At 37.1% G+C, this 18,454-nt stretch overlaps 1 protein-coding gene across 40 annotated transcripts in view; it reads left to right on the top strand.

Moving 5' to 3' along the window:
- Positions 1-18,454, top strand: part of NRXN1 (neurexin 1) — a 669,257-nt gene that overhangs the window by 641,511 nt on the left and 9,292 nt on the right. For 28 of the 40 annotated variants that reach the window (XM_077781934.1, XM_021540205.3, XM_021540201.3 and 25 more), the window contains one exon: positions 8,405-8,492. In XM_077781934.1, the coding sequence (XP_077638060.1) occupies positions 8,405-8,492 (88 nt within the window). The remainder of the gene's footprint in view (positions 1-8,404; positions 8,493-18,454) is intronic. The other 12 variants (XM_021540221.3, XM_021540218.3, XM_021540219.3 and 9 more) reach the window with 1 other exon arrangement.

Genomic DNA, 18,454 nt, shown 5'->3' with positions numbered 1-18,454 from the left:
AAGCACATTCTCTCTCTGAGTTAATATGAAACTGTCTCCTCTGTGTTTTGTGAGTTCAGAATTAATGGAGACCAAAATGTTTACTTCAGCAAAAGGGATGGCTAAAAATAAAATGACACCAGAAAATAAAAGCATAATGCCCAGAAACATTTCCCTCGTACTTAGAGGCAAAATAATTTTCTCGCCTAGGAGAAAATAATAGGATTGCATTTCATCAACCCTATTCTATTCCATATATTTTAGGCTCAGTGCAAATATAAAAACAAAACAAAAATCAAAGCGAGTTTTTGTTGTTCTTGCTGTGGAATGAGCGATGGTGTTTATGGGAGAGGAATATGGATGTTCTGTAAAGGATCTTGGAAAGAAAGAACAAGAGACTTTTAAAGAATTCACAGATTATCTGTCTCTTTCTTTCAACCTGTTTTCATTACCTGGGGGAAATAAGGGTGAAACAGGTAAGTTGAAAAGTAGCACAACTTCCTCTGATCAGTATGATCCATGGCAGAACTATTTGTAATTGCAGAATGAAAATTAGCCAACAAAATTATTTCTGGATCCAGAAATGTTACACCACTGTGAATCTAAAAGTTAGATGAGAAAGGAGTGAGGTAGTGACTCACTTGTTCTACATCCAAGCAGCCATGACAGCTTTCACAAATGGCGCAGTATAAATAATAGGCATTATGTAATTAGGTGTCCATGGTTTTGGTAACTAGCATGTTGCATAGCAGTGTCTGCTTTCAGGAGATAAAGAGCAATTTTGTGCCACATCTCTTCAACTGTTTTTGTTTTTGTTTTTGTTTTTTTCTCCAGCATGAGAGAAAACTAGCTTTGGGCTAGTTGTGCCTGCATATCCATGCGGATTGCTCCAGGCTCTGGGTCAGACCAAGCTCAGGGGTCAGCCCAGTTCCCAAGGGCCCTGAGAGCAGGAGTGAGCTCCTGTTTCCATCAGCCCCACTGCAGAAGGGAGGGAGAGGGCAGGATGGAGCAAAGGGAGCAGTGAACATGGTAGAGAGCTTATACCTCGCTCATTCCCAGCCAGCCATCCCAAATATTTCCAGAAGGAAGGTCAGAAGCAGTTGTGTCTTTTTACTGTACCTATAGTTCTGAATCAGTCAGAAGCAAGACAGTGCCATACTGTTTTTTCTTTTTTTTTTTTTGGAAAGTAATTCAAACCCTAGTCTGTTCATCTGGCACTGCAAAACAAATTTAGGTCTTAATCAATGCAAAGATATCCAAGATGCTGACATGACTTCTTGTGCTAGGGGTTTATGATATAAGTTGGCCTTGATGGGAAGGGTGTGGAAGATGGACAATTCACTCTTGATTGCAGCCAGCATTGCTTTGAAGCATTAGACCAATATTCATGGTAAACATCTGTTGTTCCTTGATGCAAATATTAAATTACCTCAAAAAATAACCCTTCTCCCATTCTTGGTAGTCTGTCGCTGTGTGGCTGCTTCTTGCTCTGCTTTCAAAAAGCCACAACTAGTGCAGGATTAATTTTCAAGAAGGGAAGCTCAAAGTAGCCCCCACTGTTAAACAGTGAGTATTCTATTAAATATCTCCTTGTAAAGCCTTTAAATATGGAAAAGTGGCCAGTGAAAATGTACTAATGGAGATGTGTGCATTTTCATTTGTTACCAAGCTGGGAGAGAAACACAGAAGAAAAGCAGTGGGATAATTTTCTAGGCATCAAATCCAAATAGTTTCAAAAGGGGTCAAGAAATGTGATATTTTAAAATAAAATTAATATAGAAATTGCTTTTGGTCTACATCTGTGAAACTAACTTAATCCATATGTTGCAGAAGGTAAGAAACATGACCTGATAGGAAAATGTTTGGATTTTTTTCTTATTTTTTAATTAGTAATACTTTAATTTTTAAAGATTAGTGCAGAGTGCTGCCTGGCTATCTGTCCAGGTTTGCTAGCATGTGGATTTTTCAGTTCTGCTTCTGCATCTTTACAGACGAGCTGAGCAACTCTAAGACTTTGACCCAAGTAATTAACTTCAAATTCCGAGCTTAAAGGCACACAGTTTTGTTGACATTATTTTACTATAAATCTGTTTCTCAAATATGCTCCTGCTATTTACAGCAATTTTGCCCATGACAATTTAGATGTTTGGGTGGAGAAGGGTGGCTGGAGAAAAAGACAAAAGTTTTTATGCATAGAATGAATACCATGGATTTTAAGGTTATTGTGTGAAAAGATAAACTGTCTGTATGTGGAGAGGTGGAGGCTAGAATTGAGGTGACTGTTTTTCTGTGTGGAGCAGGTATGTTCCCATCACTGCTGGGATTTGAGGACAGAGACTGAAGGTGTCCTGCAGGGCATCTGAGGCATCGTCTTGAGCTTTTCACCTACACCTCTGAGATTGATTTCTGCAACACTCATTTCACTGACTGAAAGGCCTTGTATTTGGTTGCTATATCCTCGAGGTTTCTTTTTTTTTTTTTTTTTCCTGTGAGAAGAACTTATTAATCAAGGCTTTTGCTTTCTCTCAGCATCAAACACTGACAATTCAAGAAATAACATGGTAGTATTAATTAGATCAGAGCCAGTTTTGAGAAAGTGTTTCGATTTTCAGTTACTGTATTTTCACATTACGGGGTAATAACATGTCAGCAGTTAGCGAAAGATTTAATAAATATTGTGCATGTGCTTGAAATATTAGCATTTTAATACCCATGTCCAGAAATAACGTTTTTCAGTAGCACAGTGCTGAGAAAGTACTTTTTGGATGTGGGTGGACGAGCAGTAATTGATGCACATGTACTTGTTTGACCTATAGGAGGTTAAATACAGCGTTAGAGGCAGTTGTCTAAACAGCAAATCATCTCGAGCTGATATTACAGTTACATCACTATTGCCTCTTTCCCAGCAAACTGCCTCATGCAGTGGCAGGTTATTAACACCAGATGAGGAGTACACCTGATTAATGTGACATATTCAAGTTTCTTTCCACAACTGTCTCAATAACCAGTCACAAAGACCTGCTTCATACACCGAGAATTAAATTCAAATTATGCAGTCTTGGCTAGAAAATTGTGCAGTTAATCCCATCCTGAAATATGAAATCTGAGTTTTTCCACATGAAGTCTTTTGTGATGTTTCATACCCTGTTGGTTTCTGCCAGCACTCCCATTGATTTAGGTTACTTTATTCCTCCATTTAAAGGGGAAAAAGTGGGGAAAAGGAATATATGCAAGGGATGGTTTTTGGGAAAGTCCCTCTCTGCCTCAGAAACTAATATATCCAGTACAAGAGTACAAAATGACTACTCTATGCTCTTAATATCAACTCCCTTGTACCCTGGCCACCCTCCCCTTTTGCCACCTTGTCTCCTTTGCTCCCATGACCTCACCAATAATTTTTCACTACCTTTGTTAGTTCCCCTCCCAATACAACCATGCTCCATCTTCCCATGCCTTGACCATGCCCTCGACCCTAGCCATGGGTGCTGCCTGCCTCTCTCAGTGCCGCCCTGCCTGTCCTCATCTCCACGCTCTCCAGACATTTCCAAACACGTGGAGTTTCCTCGGAGAGGCTTTGCAGCCTCGGCAGTGCTCGCCAGGCACCATCTGTTCCCAGCATCTCCTTGGCCAGCCACAGGCTCCTGCCTGGCTTTCCTGTGCCTGCTTTCTTTCTGACCTTCCTTCCTGCTCTATGGGAGCATAATTTTGGGAAATGTGCCTGTGTAACTGCCAGCACCACTCAGTAGCATCCTCACCTGACCCTACTCATCCTCTGCTCCCTCTCCCACTCATTTGTTGTTCAAAATCAAACTCAAAGCTCCCCAGAGTTTTGTCATTGCCTTCTAGCTGCCTTTAGCACCAGGCACGATAGCCTGCTATCATTCGGCACCAGAGCTGTACAAATAAATAAGAGTAATTCTGAGTTACGCAATTGAAGTTCTCGTCTAAAATAATTTAAAGAGTAGTCATAAGGGGTTGTGCTGGTTATAATTCATATAATAATTTAGGACTGCTACTTTTTAGCTATTGTGTAATTTGGATTTGCTTGCAGTTCTCATTGGATAAAGTATATTCTTGAACAAGAAAGGAATAAACTATATTCAGAGTAGCTGTAGGGTGCTATGATTTAAAGGAGAGCTGGTGCCATACTACAGCAGAAAATATGCAGGATCCATTATATTCTTAATGAATGCACAGCTCAGATTGGTGATTTAATTTTTAGGTCATATTTCTCTCATACCCTCAGGTATAGTAGACTTCATACATAAAAATCAGAGTAAGTTGGTGTGTATTTAATCACGGTCATGCAAAAAAATGAATAATAATAAAAAATTACTTTCCTGTATTGTTTATTCATTTGCAATTATTTCTTTTAATGACATAGCATTCAAAGAACACTACTAGAAGGGCACAACCATATTTTCTGGTACTAGTTTTGAACCAGGGATAGTAACCTTTGAGGCAGCTTGATATTTATCCATAGCTACAGACTGTCACTGCATTTAAGCCATGACTACAGCATCATTTTTTCATCTGGCCAGGAGCTTTCTTGAAATAGTCACCATTTCCTTCCTCAGGCAAGGTGGCAGATTGGTGATATTTTAAACTGTCTCTTGGCTGAGATACAAATCCCAATTTCTTTATTTTTGCAAGTAGACGTAGCTGATGTAAGCAAGACCAATTCCTGCAGAGGCCACACCGCTGAATAGTTGTCAGAACCAACATTCTGCAATGACTTCTAGTTTTACTAAATATGGGATATATATGGCTCCATTTTTTTATTGCCATGTTAATTTTTTTGATATGTGTACAGATGTCCAAATTTTTGAGAATCCACATTTTACAGTGGACTGCATTTCAAATTGTACAGTCATAGCTCCAAACTGAATCTGAAAATTCTCTGAAAATACACAAATAAAAGAAGTAACAATTAAGAAATTCTGCCTGATCTTTTACACTGTACACCTGCTATTTTAATCTTGTTTTAAATTTCTTACAACTGGAGTATCACCTCTTAAATGAATTTGAACAACTCACCCAAGACACATTCTAATCCAATCATGTATGATGATGATACCAGTTGGATGTTATCCTATTAGGCACTCACTGAAATAAGGGATTTTCCACTGACTTTTAAATCCTTGATTAATGAGAATGTTTGAAGTAGTGTCCTGTAAATTAGCCATAGTGCTAGCAACAATGGCAATTCACTTAGGAGAACTGATTTGTTTTAAATCTTCCCATCCAAATTAAAAAGCATTAGGAAAAGATAATGTCAAGTAAGTAAAACACATTACTCTATCTTGCATTATTGATCTGCACTCCATGGCTGTCTGACACCCTCAGGTCTAAATCCTGCTCTCTCTTCAGGTAAATTTACATCAGTCTGAGCACTTCTGGAGAAAGAACTCCAGAAAATAACTGGACCACAGCATTTAATTTATGTGTTCGCTATATTCTCTAGTGTTTTAGCTAGTTCTGAATCCTTTTTTGAATTCTGTCTGGCAGACCAATAGCTTTCATTTGTACTTTGGTCACTGCTATCTCACCTGCCTTTCACAGCTCCTTTGCCCTTTTCTCTGAAAATATGTCTTAGTAGCAGCAAGGGGCTATTTGGATTTGGAGAAAGGGGTAAATAGAGGCAGGTTGTGACATGTCTTTTAATTGGTACTTAAACTCAAATTCTTCTTTAGATATTTTTCTGAAGAAAAACACTTTTCACATCATCTTATCACCTTGCTTCTTATTCAACTACTTATATTTGATTATTGCTTGTAAGAAAATTAATTTTATACCAAGTATTGACTTTGAAACACACATTACTTCCTTTAATATGCCGAGATATTAATGAGGTCTTTCTCAACATTCTATATTCACATTTATTTAAAGTATTATTCATTTCTGTACCCATAATATGCATGCATTTTTATCATTCAAGAACAGTTTCTTCTTGTAGAAGTATGAATACTCTTTCTATAGATTGGAATTAGTGTCACTTTATGAAGACAGTTTTGCCACCCTCTTTTAAGTAGCTGAGCAAAGTATCTCTTGGACATGAAAATACTTAAAGTTCATTATTTTTGGTGATTTTGAATTACCAGAATTTTGAATGTACCACAAATTGTACAAAGAAGTACCCTAATCAAAATTCCAGTTAGACCAGTAGGTCTGAGTCCACTTCTTGCTGTGACTGTTGAGTATGCATGTGATCCTCTCTGTTTAATGGTATTTGTGTAGAGCTCCTCAGTGATCATTGATAAATATTCAGAATTCTGGCTACAGGTCATAAAAGTATTGTATTTTCCAGGGCAAAAGATAAAATTTGACACTGCTGCTTCATTTAGCAAATTGAAACTCTTCAGAAGATACATGATACTTTATGTACTTATCATTATGTTTTTATACCTAATGATTGTGGGGTTTACAATACAGATATTTTCTTATGGGCAGGCTTTGCTGGCTACTTGGTTATTTTTTCTTTATATTTAAAAAAAAAAGGTAATTTTCCTCAAAGAGGCCAACCTACTGGTTTTCAAGCTTAAATGGTTCTCATCTGGGGTAAAGAAATGGACATTGAAAATTGAAGAGGATGTTTGCAGCTGGCTTTTGTTACAACTTTGGTTTTCTACATGGTAGAAGTGGAGGATAGCTAGAAAGCTTTTTTTGGGATGTTTTTTAAATTTTGCAAATCTGCCAACTAATTTTGGCAGTATTTCACATTTACAGTTATTTCCTCTAGCTACAAATTTTCTCAGCTATAAGGGAAGATAATTTTTGTGATTATGGCATCCAAACATAGCTGTTGTCTATAGCCTTTTTGATTAGCTTCAGCAAGTTGTTTCATTTTGTTATGCCTCAGTTTTTTACCTCTAAAATATATTATGGTTATTATTATGGGCTTTTCTTTGTTATGCCTCACATATTAATGAATGTATTCCTGTATCACTTTCCTACTTCAGAGAAGTGCTGAAAGCTTATATTCATTAATATTCTTGAAGCATGACAAAACAAAGCCTATTACTGTAATATGCTTCACTTTAAAACTCTGGTTAGAATAATAATGATAAACAACATTGGTTAGCCTTTGGCCCTGCTGCACAGCTATAAATTTTTTATATCTTCAGATTTAAACTGATGAAGGAAAACTTCCATGCATTTCATGTCCCTCCTCTATACCCATGGATAAAGGATAAAGGAAGAAGTTTTCACATTCACTGAAATGGGTTGTTGGCATATTTATCATACAGGATGCCAAGAATGGCTTTTTGCCTGCTTTTGTCCTTAGCCTCTTGTTTGAATATGATGTAGTATTTTATTCTCTCCATGTATTTCCTTCGGTGAGGTGAACAGAAGTTTGAAGTACACAGTTATGATATGCCTTGGCCAAAGGAAAAGTGTCTTCCTAACCTCTTTAGTAATTTCTTGAGAAATGACCAGGTGCATGACAGGTTATATTTCCCTTGTATTATTTCCCTGAATTACTGTAGACATTCTTATTACATTTCTAAATGACTGTTCTCAGAGGTGGCTTGAAAAGATATTAATTTTTTTGTGTTGACTGATTGTTTGCCTCAGTGTTTCATTGAATATCTCCTTGTTCTTGCACTGTAAGAAACAGTAGGTAGGAATTCCCCTGTTCTTTTTTGAACTTTTATGGTGTGTTTTACTATACATCCCCTGGTTTGTCTCCTTTGTCTTGATTTATATAATTTCTTTATACAAAAACTTGTCCAAATGCATTTTGGCCTTGGGACCTAATCATAGCACTCACAATACTTCACTTATTCATCATCATCACACTCAAAATCCTTCACTTATTTAAGAAAATACCATAATAATTTCTAGCATACACACATTTATTATTGGTTTTTTCCTTGACTTTCTTTTCATTAAATAGTTTTCAGCTCAGTGAGAGACGTGTTTTCTTCTTTTCCTTTTTTTTTATTTTTACTCTATATCTGAGAAAGCAAGTGCAGTTAATGGAGAAAACATCACTACATTTATAATAGTTTTAACAGCTGCACTGCAAATAAATTCATTATTTTGACTTGTATTTTAATGCCCTCAGTGTTCTCAGTAATATTATAGTAGAGATATTGGAGATAAAGAGGGAAGACCAGAAGCCTCCTTCTACTTTCTGTCCTTATTACAAAAAAAAAAAAAAAGAAAAAAAAAATTAAAATGTGTAAGCACCCACACTGGATATCTAACACAATTCTAAATCCTGACAAGTGCAAATTGAAAAGCAAAGTCCCATTAATACAGAGTTGGGGAGTGTCACTGCACAATTACACTTTAAGTCTGGAATGCTCTCGGCCTTGCATAAATTCCAAAAGAAAGAAAATAAAGAAGACATGCTGGTGATAATCTTACAACATGTTCAGTCAGTTCAAGCGCATCTATTTGACTCTTATTTTCCTTGCAGACTACAGATGACATCCTGGTGGCCTCAGCTGAATGTCCTAGCGATGATGAGGACATCGATCCCTGTGAGCCGAGCTCAGGTGGGTTAGGTTAGTCAACTTTTTTTATTACTTTATTTTCTTTCATATTTGCATGCTCCAGTCCCCCAGAGCCCCAGCTAGCAGGGCAGTCCTTTCATGCATCGCAAGGAGAGGTTGAACTGGGCCCCTTCTACATCTGGTGGTGTTAGCAGAGAGGAAGAGTCAGCTCCAAGACATCAGATGGGAGCACATGTCATGGTCTAAGCAAAGTTATGGCTTGGCTGAGGACCTGAGGATGGACTAGGAAAGGCATTCTAGGGCCCCTGCAACTGTGTTGTGACAAAGAAAGTGCAGCTTTATTTAGCAGGGGGGTGTTGCTATTGTTTGTGCTTTAAGCATTGCCCTTAATAAGATAAAAGTATCACATTGAAAATGTCATGCTATGTCATGGAATCATAGAATGGCCTGAGTTAGAGGGGGCCTTAAAAATCATCTAGCTCCAATCTCCCTGATTTGGTCAGGGACACCTTTCACTAGATCAGGTTGCTCAAAACTCCGTCCAACCTAGCTTTCAACACTTCCAAGGATCAGGCATCCACAGCTTCTCTGGGAAACCTGTTCCAGTGCCTCATCACCTTCATAGGGAAGAATTTTTTTCCTAATATCTAATCTAAACCTAGTGTCTTTAAGTTTGAATCCATTTCCTCTTGTCCTGTCACTATAGCTCGTGTAAAAGGTCCCTCTCCATTTTTCATATAGGCTGTCTTCATGCACTGGAAGGTAGAGTTTAATTCATTTTTGTTGTTGTTAGTGGTATGAACTTTTGTATTGATAGATGAAAGCTGAAGACATAGAATACAACAGTCTCAAATTTCAAAATTTTAATTTATTTTTGCCAAGACAAGCCTGTTCAGAGTGTATGTTTTAGTTGTACCCAGAAACAAGATATTTTGATATTTTAGTATTTGCCATGAAACAAAAACTTAGTAGTGTTTTGGCCATGTATTTCCTACACTGCTGAATAGTGGAGATTTGGTACTAATTCTTCTCTGTGAAATAATGGAAAAGTTTGGGTTGGAAGAGGCCTTTGATTATATCTAGTCCCAAACCCCTGCCATAGGCAGGGACATCTTCCACTAGACCTGGTTGTCAAACCTCATCCAGCTGGCCTTGGACGCTTCAGGGGATGGAACATCCACAGCTTCTGTGGGCAATCTGTTTTGAAGGTTCAATTATACTCAATTATATTTAGTTAAATACTACTTACCATCTCTAAAAATCCCAATGTTTATCATTGAAGTGAAAGGGCTGCAAAACTTCCTATCAGTCTGAAAAATTGTGTTACTCTCTATCATTTAAACTAATTCTAGATAGTCCAATGAATTATTCCTGCTTCTTTGTTGGTTTGGTTCAGGTTTTATATTTCCTATGAGTGAGAAGCTCATGGTACCATTTAGATATATCTCAGTTTTCCTTAGAATTTTCCCCAGAATTCCCTTGAGTTCTGTGCTGTTTGGTAGCGTGCCCACTGCTAGTTGTGTGAGCTAATTTGGTAATCTTTGGTACTTGCTACTTCACTTAATAGTAGAATTAAGATCTATTTGTTCTGCAGCAACATAGCTCAAGTAGAAACCAATTTAATTTGAGATTAATATATTGATGTAAATAGCAACTAAGAGCCAACTTAGTATGATGCCAAAATATGGGCAGGAGAAACGTCTACATAGCCCTAAGACAAATGAAATTTTTCTTCATATGCACATACATGGTTCCTATTTTAAGTCACAGAGCTTGATACCCACATGCAAGAATTATTTACTTAAACTGAAGTAAAGGCAGAGACATATATGACTTGCCTCAGTGTCTGACAGACATGCAGGATGGCACTTCAGCTCTTCCAGGAACCAATTTACAGATTTGATGACAATACTTCAGGATTATTTTCTTTTGCTTTCCAATTAAAGGATTTCAGAGTAATTTTCCAAATTCCATTAAAATTGAATGATTGTTCTTAAAACTGAGCAGCAGCAGGTACACTCATACAGTTTTGTCCCTCTCAGAGAAATATTTCACTTGCAGAAGTCTCAGACACTATGATCAAGATATCCAGGATTTTTTTTTTCCATCTCCTTCATTCTCATTTACAAATTCTTAAGTTTAGCAAGAATTTAGCAAGAAACTGTTCTGTCCATGAATCAGTGCAGTAGCTCATATGGCTCTCAGCTCATTCATGCCGGTTGTTTCCTTGCTGTACTTAACTCAGGCAGTGCTGTTCAGTAGATAAATTGACATTTAGGAGGGTGTTATTTTATTTTATAAGGTAATTTTAAAACAATATATTGGTTACGTAGCACTAAATAATTTTCCAAATCATCTGGGAATGCAGCTTTAGTATTAAATTTGTATTTTCTCAGGCTTACAGCTCATTGAAAGCCAATGAAATTTCAGAATAATTTTTCTCTGAGGTAGTTTGAGCTCCGGGTCTGCAGTGTTTGGTAGTCCTGAGCCATGCAGAGTCATTTAGCTGGTGGGTGCAAGAATGGGAGAGGTGAAATGAAACTTTCTGACAGCTTATTGTTTCTGTCCAAACTATGGTTCAAGAGAGGGATGTGAATGTTAGTCTTTTAGCAAAAAATTGCCATTAGCTGTACATGCTGGTGTTCAGCTCTCCTATTTTATCTTAGCATTTATCACACAGCTACACTTCTCATTTTTGTTTATTTGAGAATGGTTTTATTGTTTCATTTGTCAGATCCCAACTGCTACTGCTTTAAAAAAAAAACGTGGATTGGCACAGAAATTATGTTCTGCATAATCCCAATTGTCTGGATCATTTTATCTGTCATTCTTCTCATCAAAATGTCATTTGTCCTCCCACTCCCAACTTTTAAAAGCTGTTAATTTGCCTTCATCATCCTTGTCATTTTATCATACTCGAAAATACGTGAGCCAAAGGGGTTACTGAAAGTTGTAACTTCTGGCATATCAGTCTCTCTGTTTTAGTCTTAGTCACTTAGTGTTATGAATAACCTTTTTCCATGAATAGTCAGGTAGGCATTGCTCAATCTCCATAGTACTGCAGTCCCATGTGGGTTTGAGCTGCTTCTAACAGTAGGCTGGAATTCAAGGAAAGAAGCATAGTGTTGTTGGCAGTGAGAGTCTGATGATTGTTTTTGTTTTCAGTTAGAATTGGAGATACAGAAGGATATGTCCCTCCATTTAAAATATCCCCATGGTTCAGTTCAGCTTTTTCCTCCTTAACCATTTTCACAACCAGACTCTCCACAGCTACTCCTTAGTGTCCTCATTAATGGTGGTGAAACTTATCTATCCTATCAAGTAATTCTAGGAGGCTGAACATACGATGGTTAGGGCAATTTTATTTTTATGTTTTCACTTCAGAGGCTGTAGTCTGGCATCCTTAGCAAAAGAATCCACCTCATGGCAAGAGATTATGTGCTCAGAGCTGTGTGATCAACACTTTTCTACAAAGAATTCAGTCAAGGGATAGCCAAAGCCCCTGCAGTTTTATTAACAGAACCATAACTCAATATTTCTGTGATGACTGGCCATAATATGCCTATTTCTAATCAATGTTCTCAGCTCCAAATGAGAGCCTATTCAACAAACAGTTTGAATATGGTATGCCTATATCTCATAGAAAATACTGCTTATCCAGATTTTACTAATTAGTGAGATTTATGCGTAAAATAGGGCTTTTTTTCCTAGTACAAATATGTTGCAGTTTGTAGTGGCTAACAAGTCCCGCTCTGCCACCACCAGCTTTGCTTTCTGTGCACCTGTCTGCTAAATAATAAATGGAAAGATGTAATTTGCCACAAATTTCATATAGGACATAAAAATGTAAACCTGATTAGGAGCTGCTGAGCAGCAATCCCATCATCTTGTCTAGAACATAAAGTCACAAAAATTAGAATTGCAGATTTCATTGTGGTATACAAACTGCTAAATATGCCATAATTGGATGAAGTCATAACAAATTTATTAGCATGCAAAACTTAGTCAATATTTTTTTTTTTGCATTATGTTTTGTGTAGTAAGGCAACAAGTATTGCTTTCATGGTATCTCCACCTTCCCCTAAATACCAATAACAACATGAAGATTGAGGATGATGATAATAATAATAATTTTTTTAAATAGTTCATATGTACTCAACTTCATGTTATGGAGAAAACAACAAAACCTTTTCATTTTGTAGTCAAGTTAAAAAAAAAATTAGTGGTAACCTGTCCAAAAAAAAATAGAACCTGGGACAATTTACTGATTTTACATGAGGAGTTATAAAACTGCAGGTGGACAAATTGCCATTCTTCACATCAGGACTGCTGTTCCAGCCATTGCTGATCTCTGTAGAGAGCTCTGATTTCTGCTGAGTTTCAGTGAGCATTTGTGCTACACAGCTTATTTGTTCCAGTTACTCTGGGCTGGTATTTTATTTGTTAGCTATTATCTAACCACTTCTGTAGCTATTGAAATGTTCCAAAAGGCAGAGAGGTCTGAGCTGGGTCAAACGAAGTGAAATGACTGAGTTTAATGGCAGGGAACTCTCAACCACGAAAAGAGTCTTACAGTTTTAGACAAACACACAAACAGTTCTTTTTCTGCAAATGAATTTTAAATCTTTCTCAAATTTGTGACTCAACAGAGGTTTAAGATCAGAATTATGTTAAAACTTCTCCTGACAGCCCCAGCTGAAATGGGATAAGTAGAGGTTTTGGTGATCTTAAAGCCAGTATATTCACTGTCTTGGAAATTTTAGCAGAAGGTAACCTTCAAAGAGAAAGAGGGGTTTTTTTTCAGGTTCAAACAAGTGTCTTTCAACCAGTGGAACTCCACATGTTCCAACTAAAGAAAATACTCCTTCACCTCTTGATTTGGCAGTTTTTGGCTTCCACTTCCCAGGGCAATGTTTGATTGGTGGCAGATCTTGTCCTTTACCATTCTGTGGGTAAAAAGAATAATCTGAATGGTAGCACTGGTTAGCTTTCCTAGCCCCAATTCTTAGTTCAGAGAGATAAATGAAATAATTTATTTTCCTATATTATTAAGTAAGAATGGTTAATTGGATAGATGCTTCTGGACTGATCTTTGAGCATGTTTTTAATTCTTTCTGCATGTTGGCCAGACTAATTTCATTGCAGAAAACTGGTGACAACCAGAAATCTCCAAAGCACCAGTTTAGCCTAGAGAGTGAACAAGACACTTCTGAAGATGACTCTTAGAGAGCAGTCACTGCTTTGGGTTAGGCTTAGTCCTGTGAGCAGAACAGTGTGGAGCTTTACATGCAAACTTCTTCCTACACATGCATGTCCTCTTCTCTGTGACAACAGATGAAGTGGCTCAGAACCCTACATGCTCAGTCACCTTGTGATAGTTTAGGTTTGGTCCCAGCATTGATATCTGTTTTTCTAACAGGCAGAGCTGTGAAATATGGATTGTGAGTGTTTTATGGTCATTACTAGAAGTTTTGCTTTCTTTTCCTGTCACGAAGTACTGCACTGTATTCCTGGTGCATCTGGCAGCAAGATAACATTGCAGTAGGAGGTGAAGCGACTCCTATAATTTATACATCACTGCAAGTGCCCTGTTTAATGCTCTTCATGGAATTCATTGTGCAAGAAGCTGAAACAAAGCAAAATAAAATTAAAGTTAGTTCATAGGGTTACTGTGTTCATTATGGCTTGAGACATAAAGGGAATATTTGTGCCTCAGTCCAATTATCCTGTAGTTCTATATGCATTTCCAGTGCCAGAAAGATCACTGGGTTGTCTTGAATTAGACTTTTAAAGTGTTTAGCTGTGATACACATAGTCATCTCTGTATAATCTACTACAGGGTGAAAACTATGCTTTATTTCCAAATTTTCCAAGTGTTAGCAATTACCATGACTATGCATAAAAGAACTGAGGGGATTAATATATAGATTAATCTTCCTTGAACTGAAGATAAAATACTTTTCAAGCTTATTTAATTTTTTCTTTAATAAATCATAAAGCCTTCTCCAGAGGAACAGAAAGTAAATGCTGCATTTTTACAAATTATTTTATTGTTAACTGAACTACTTCTTTTTCAACAGGCTCAGGTCCTAGTGCTTCTCACAGTGAATTACAAATATGGCCTTTCTAATTTGAATTTGATTGAAAATATTTTTTTTCCCAAATTATCTAAAGAAGTGAGGTTAAAAATCATGATTGATCCATTGTGTCAATGCTGACCTCTACTCTTGACCAGCTATGCCATTGAAATTTGGGAATACTGAGTAGAATTGGAGGTTCCTAGCCAGTCCCTGGGATTTTCATACATGTCTAGTGTCAGACAGAAGAATATAGATGGATACAGGGGAGCTGGCTTTTTTTCATGCACACAGTGGTCTCCTGGAAGTGCAATACCAGCAGCTTAGTGTGCTCTGTGGTAAGAAATATTGGCATCAGACTGCTGTAAATCACACAAGGCTCTCCGTTAACTTGTGCAGGAGCCTCTCCGCTGGTGCATAAATGATAAATGGTTTTCCTTGGGTGTGAACTTTGAGGGTGCATTCACATTCCATGCATGTCCCCGCTAAAGCTGGGTCTTCTCACGTCTATAAAACACAGAACAGTTAAATAAGAATGGCTGCTGTGGTTTAATCCCAGCTAGCAAGCATTCACAGTGTAAACACTGGGGTTATTATTTGTGTGGAAGCACAAATCTCGATTTCATGCTTCAGACATACACAGATAACACAAAAAGGCAACTCTTGTGCAAAAATTTGACTATGTGGCAATTTTTAGTCCTGCTGTTACACGTTTGGTGCTTTGGAGTTAGACATCTGGCAGAACAGACAAAACCAAGTGGCAACATTTCGAGTAGTTTCAAGAAATATACTCTTCATGAACAATAATTCAAGAAAAATGGGTACATTACTTAATGTGCCAGAAGGAATGTCAAAAGAAAGAGAAGTCTGTTATTTTTCTTTCTTGTAAAGAGGTAGAAGACAGCTAGTGAGTCAGTGCTGAAGGTATTTACAGACAAAGCTCCAGCACAAGATGCTGCTGCAGTACCAGGACTGAGATTTGTCCATAGAGAAGCAAACCAGGCCCTCCACATCACTCATTCACAAATCCACTGACTTCAGTGGAACTCCTTAGATTTTTAAGTGCTAGGAAATTCCCTAGATATTTCCATGAAATGTCTGTGAATATCACATCCTTTAATTCAGTTAATTGGGGATTTTCTTGATTTACCCTATAAAAATTTGCTTGTATATGAGCAGTTGCCTGACCTATTCTTTTTTATATTCTCAAGAAAAGAACCTGTCTTACAGATAAGGTATTGGATAGACCTTAAAAATTAATTGTTTGTGAGTGCAGTTTTTTTGTCAGAAAGGAAAAAAAATGAAATTCGATCTATGTCCATGCTCTCTTCAATGAAGCAGACATGGTTTTCAAGACTAGTATTCAAGATTTTCAGTAATAAAACACATTAAGCTCCAGTGGCCATCCATGTATCATTAGTAAAGGAAAATAGGTTCTAGACAATTCTAAATCTTTTGTTATTTTTTGTTGTTAGCCACAGGAATAAAGATGTGTGTTCTTTGGCAGCCTCCACTATGAGAAAGTTCCACCATTTCCAAAAACAGTGTAGAGCTTTTTAATCTGGAACCAAAGATTCACTGAATTGAAAAGGAGCCTGCAAAACACATTATATTTACTGAAAAAAAATGAAATAAAGCCAAACATAGATAATATGGACGTTCAAAAACATTTTCCGCAGGTGAACTTCACACGGGATGAAAAATGTGGAAAATAAGTAAGATAGTAATTGTAAAATTGAGGTTTTCAGAAACAGGCAAGTAATTTACTGACTTGGCTGAGATTTTTTTTCTAATTCAATAAGGAATTTTGGAAAGACAGAGGATTTACTTACACAAGGACACAAGGATGAAGTAGAATGATGATTGAGTCTGGAACAAGTTCCATTAATTTTCATGTCAATCTGCCTAAAAAATCCTAAATTAAAGTGTATAATCCTAAATATTTGTCCATTAAATCAAGTTTAAACTTAGGATCAAGAGTGCACATAGACTGTTGAATAAATAAATGAGTTCTAGTTTGTTTGAAATTAGTCTGTGTGTTACTGGTGCCTTGATTGATGCAACCTCATTGTTTTCCTTGAGCTACATTTCATTTTGGTTTGATTTGCTACATGTAGTGCATATATTTTCTTGCAGACTGTGGACACTATACTGAAACTGTTTCCTATAGCATTGTAATGCATATGCATTGAATTTCTTATTTTTGTGAAGGAAACTCGCTTTTCCACAGTACTATTTTTCATCCTTGTTTTCATGAAAAAGGTAGAATAAAGACCATATCTTGCAAAGGTAAAAGGTTTATAGCCAAAATACAAAATTTAGCATTGTATTGCTCAGTTTCTATGCCAAGGCTTTCTCAGACCAAACTTGATCAATAAGATGTTAAACCACGTGTTTCAAATTCTATAGGAAATTTCCAATACCTGATAAGTTAAATCAATATGGTGTTCTAGAGCAGTTGGTGCCTGTCAGCAGAAGGTTCTCAAACCAGTAACTATCATACCAGACTGCTGGCAGTGAATTGGTTTGCTGACCCCTCTGCCAGACAAGGGAAACAAGAACAAACTGTAAACTTCTTGCTGGTCTTTTCTAGCAGCCAGTAGAGTGTGACACCCATTAGCTCTTGCACACCAAGTACTAAGAATGCTGCTACTAATTTTCAACCCCTTGCTCACAGCTAATTTAAACCTGTGCAGAAGCACTGGGGTATTGTAGTGTGTGAGTCATGTAATTTGACAGCCTGCAAAGTGGTAGGAGAATGCTGACAAGTTTGAGAACTAGGTATTCTCCAAGGATGTTGCTCGTAAATGGAAGCAGGAAAAATTCAAGGCAAAAGTAACCTATAATGAGGGTGCAGGTACCTGAAATAGTCTAACCTTAGGCTATCTCCTTCTGACTATATAAAGAACTGAATGAAACTTTCTTCTGCTGTGTTGACATGCTATTCTATATAGGTTTCAAAACCAGCCCTCTCCTGAGGTTAAGGGCTATGGTTTAGATCTGGGACTTCAATGGTTTAAATGTGAACTGGCTTAAACAGTAGCTTCAGATCTAGAATACATCATATGTACCCTTTAAAAAGTTTAGTAAAAGGGCCAAATGAAAGAAGTGAGAACATAAGAATTATATTCTAAAATTAAACTAAGCTTTATAGATATCTCAAACTTTTTGTGTACCAACATCATAGACATTGTTTTATAGACTATGATGAGAAAAGCAAAGAAAAACAAGGCAGTCTTATTAATTTTAATAATTTTATCAGGAGAAAAAGAACATTCATTACATCAAATATAATTTATATCCATCCTGAATTCCACTTGTTTTTCTCTTCCCACTCCAAGAGAAGCATATATGGTTTAGGCAGTAATAGGATTCAGGCTGAACAAGTGTAGCTGTTGAATTTGAGCCTTTGGGTAGCAGTAGTTCAGTATTTATAGCAGCTGCACCCCCAGTGTGTGTGCAAGTGTATTCTGGATGTCTTGAAAGCCTGGTCCCTTCTTCTCCCAGGCATATTATCAACTTTGTCAGTAATGGGTCTGACTTGATGACAGTGCTTGGAACAAATTGAATGCTGTGCTTTCTGCTTCAACATTCAAGCCATATATATATATATATATAATGTTTGTGGCATAGACATTTATCTCTTCATGTAGTAGTTGCTTAGTGAAGGAGGAAAATCAGGGAATCACCCACAGTTGTGAGATGAATGTGGGTGTCTGCACCTCTAGCTCATTTCATGAGCAAGAATCATTCCACGCTCTGCAGGCCAAGCCAGCAGATTCCTCATGCTTTACAACTACATTTTGGTATTCTGCTGAAAACTGGTTCCTAGATAAGGAGGTTTGGGATTTCTTGCCTTTTTTTTAAAATGAGATGACTACGTTAAAAATAGCAAGCAATGAAACCTTGATCTGGCAAAGCTCATAGCAAAACTTT

This window comes from Lonchura striata, chromosome 3, assembly GCF_046129695.1.
Source record: "Lonchura striata isolate bLonStr1 chromosome 3, bLonStr1.mat, whole genome shotgun sequence".
In the NCBI taxonomy this organism is placed as follows: Eukaryota; Metazoa; Chordata; class Aves; order Passeriformes; family Estrildidae; genus Lonchura; species Lonchura striata.
This window is presented reverse-complemented; position numbering and strand designations above follow the sequence as displayed.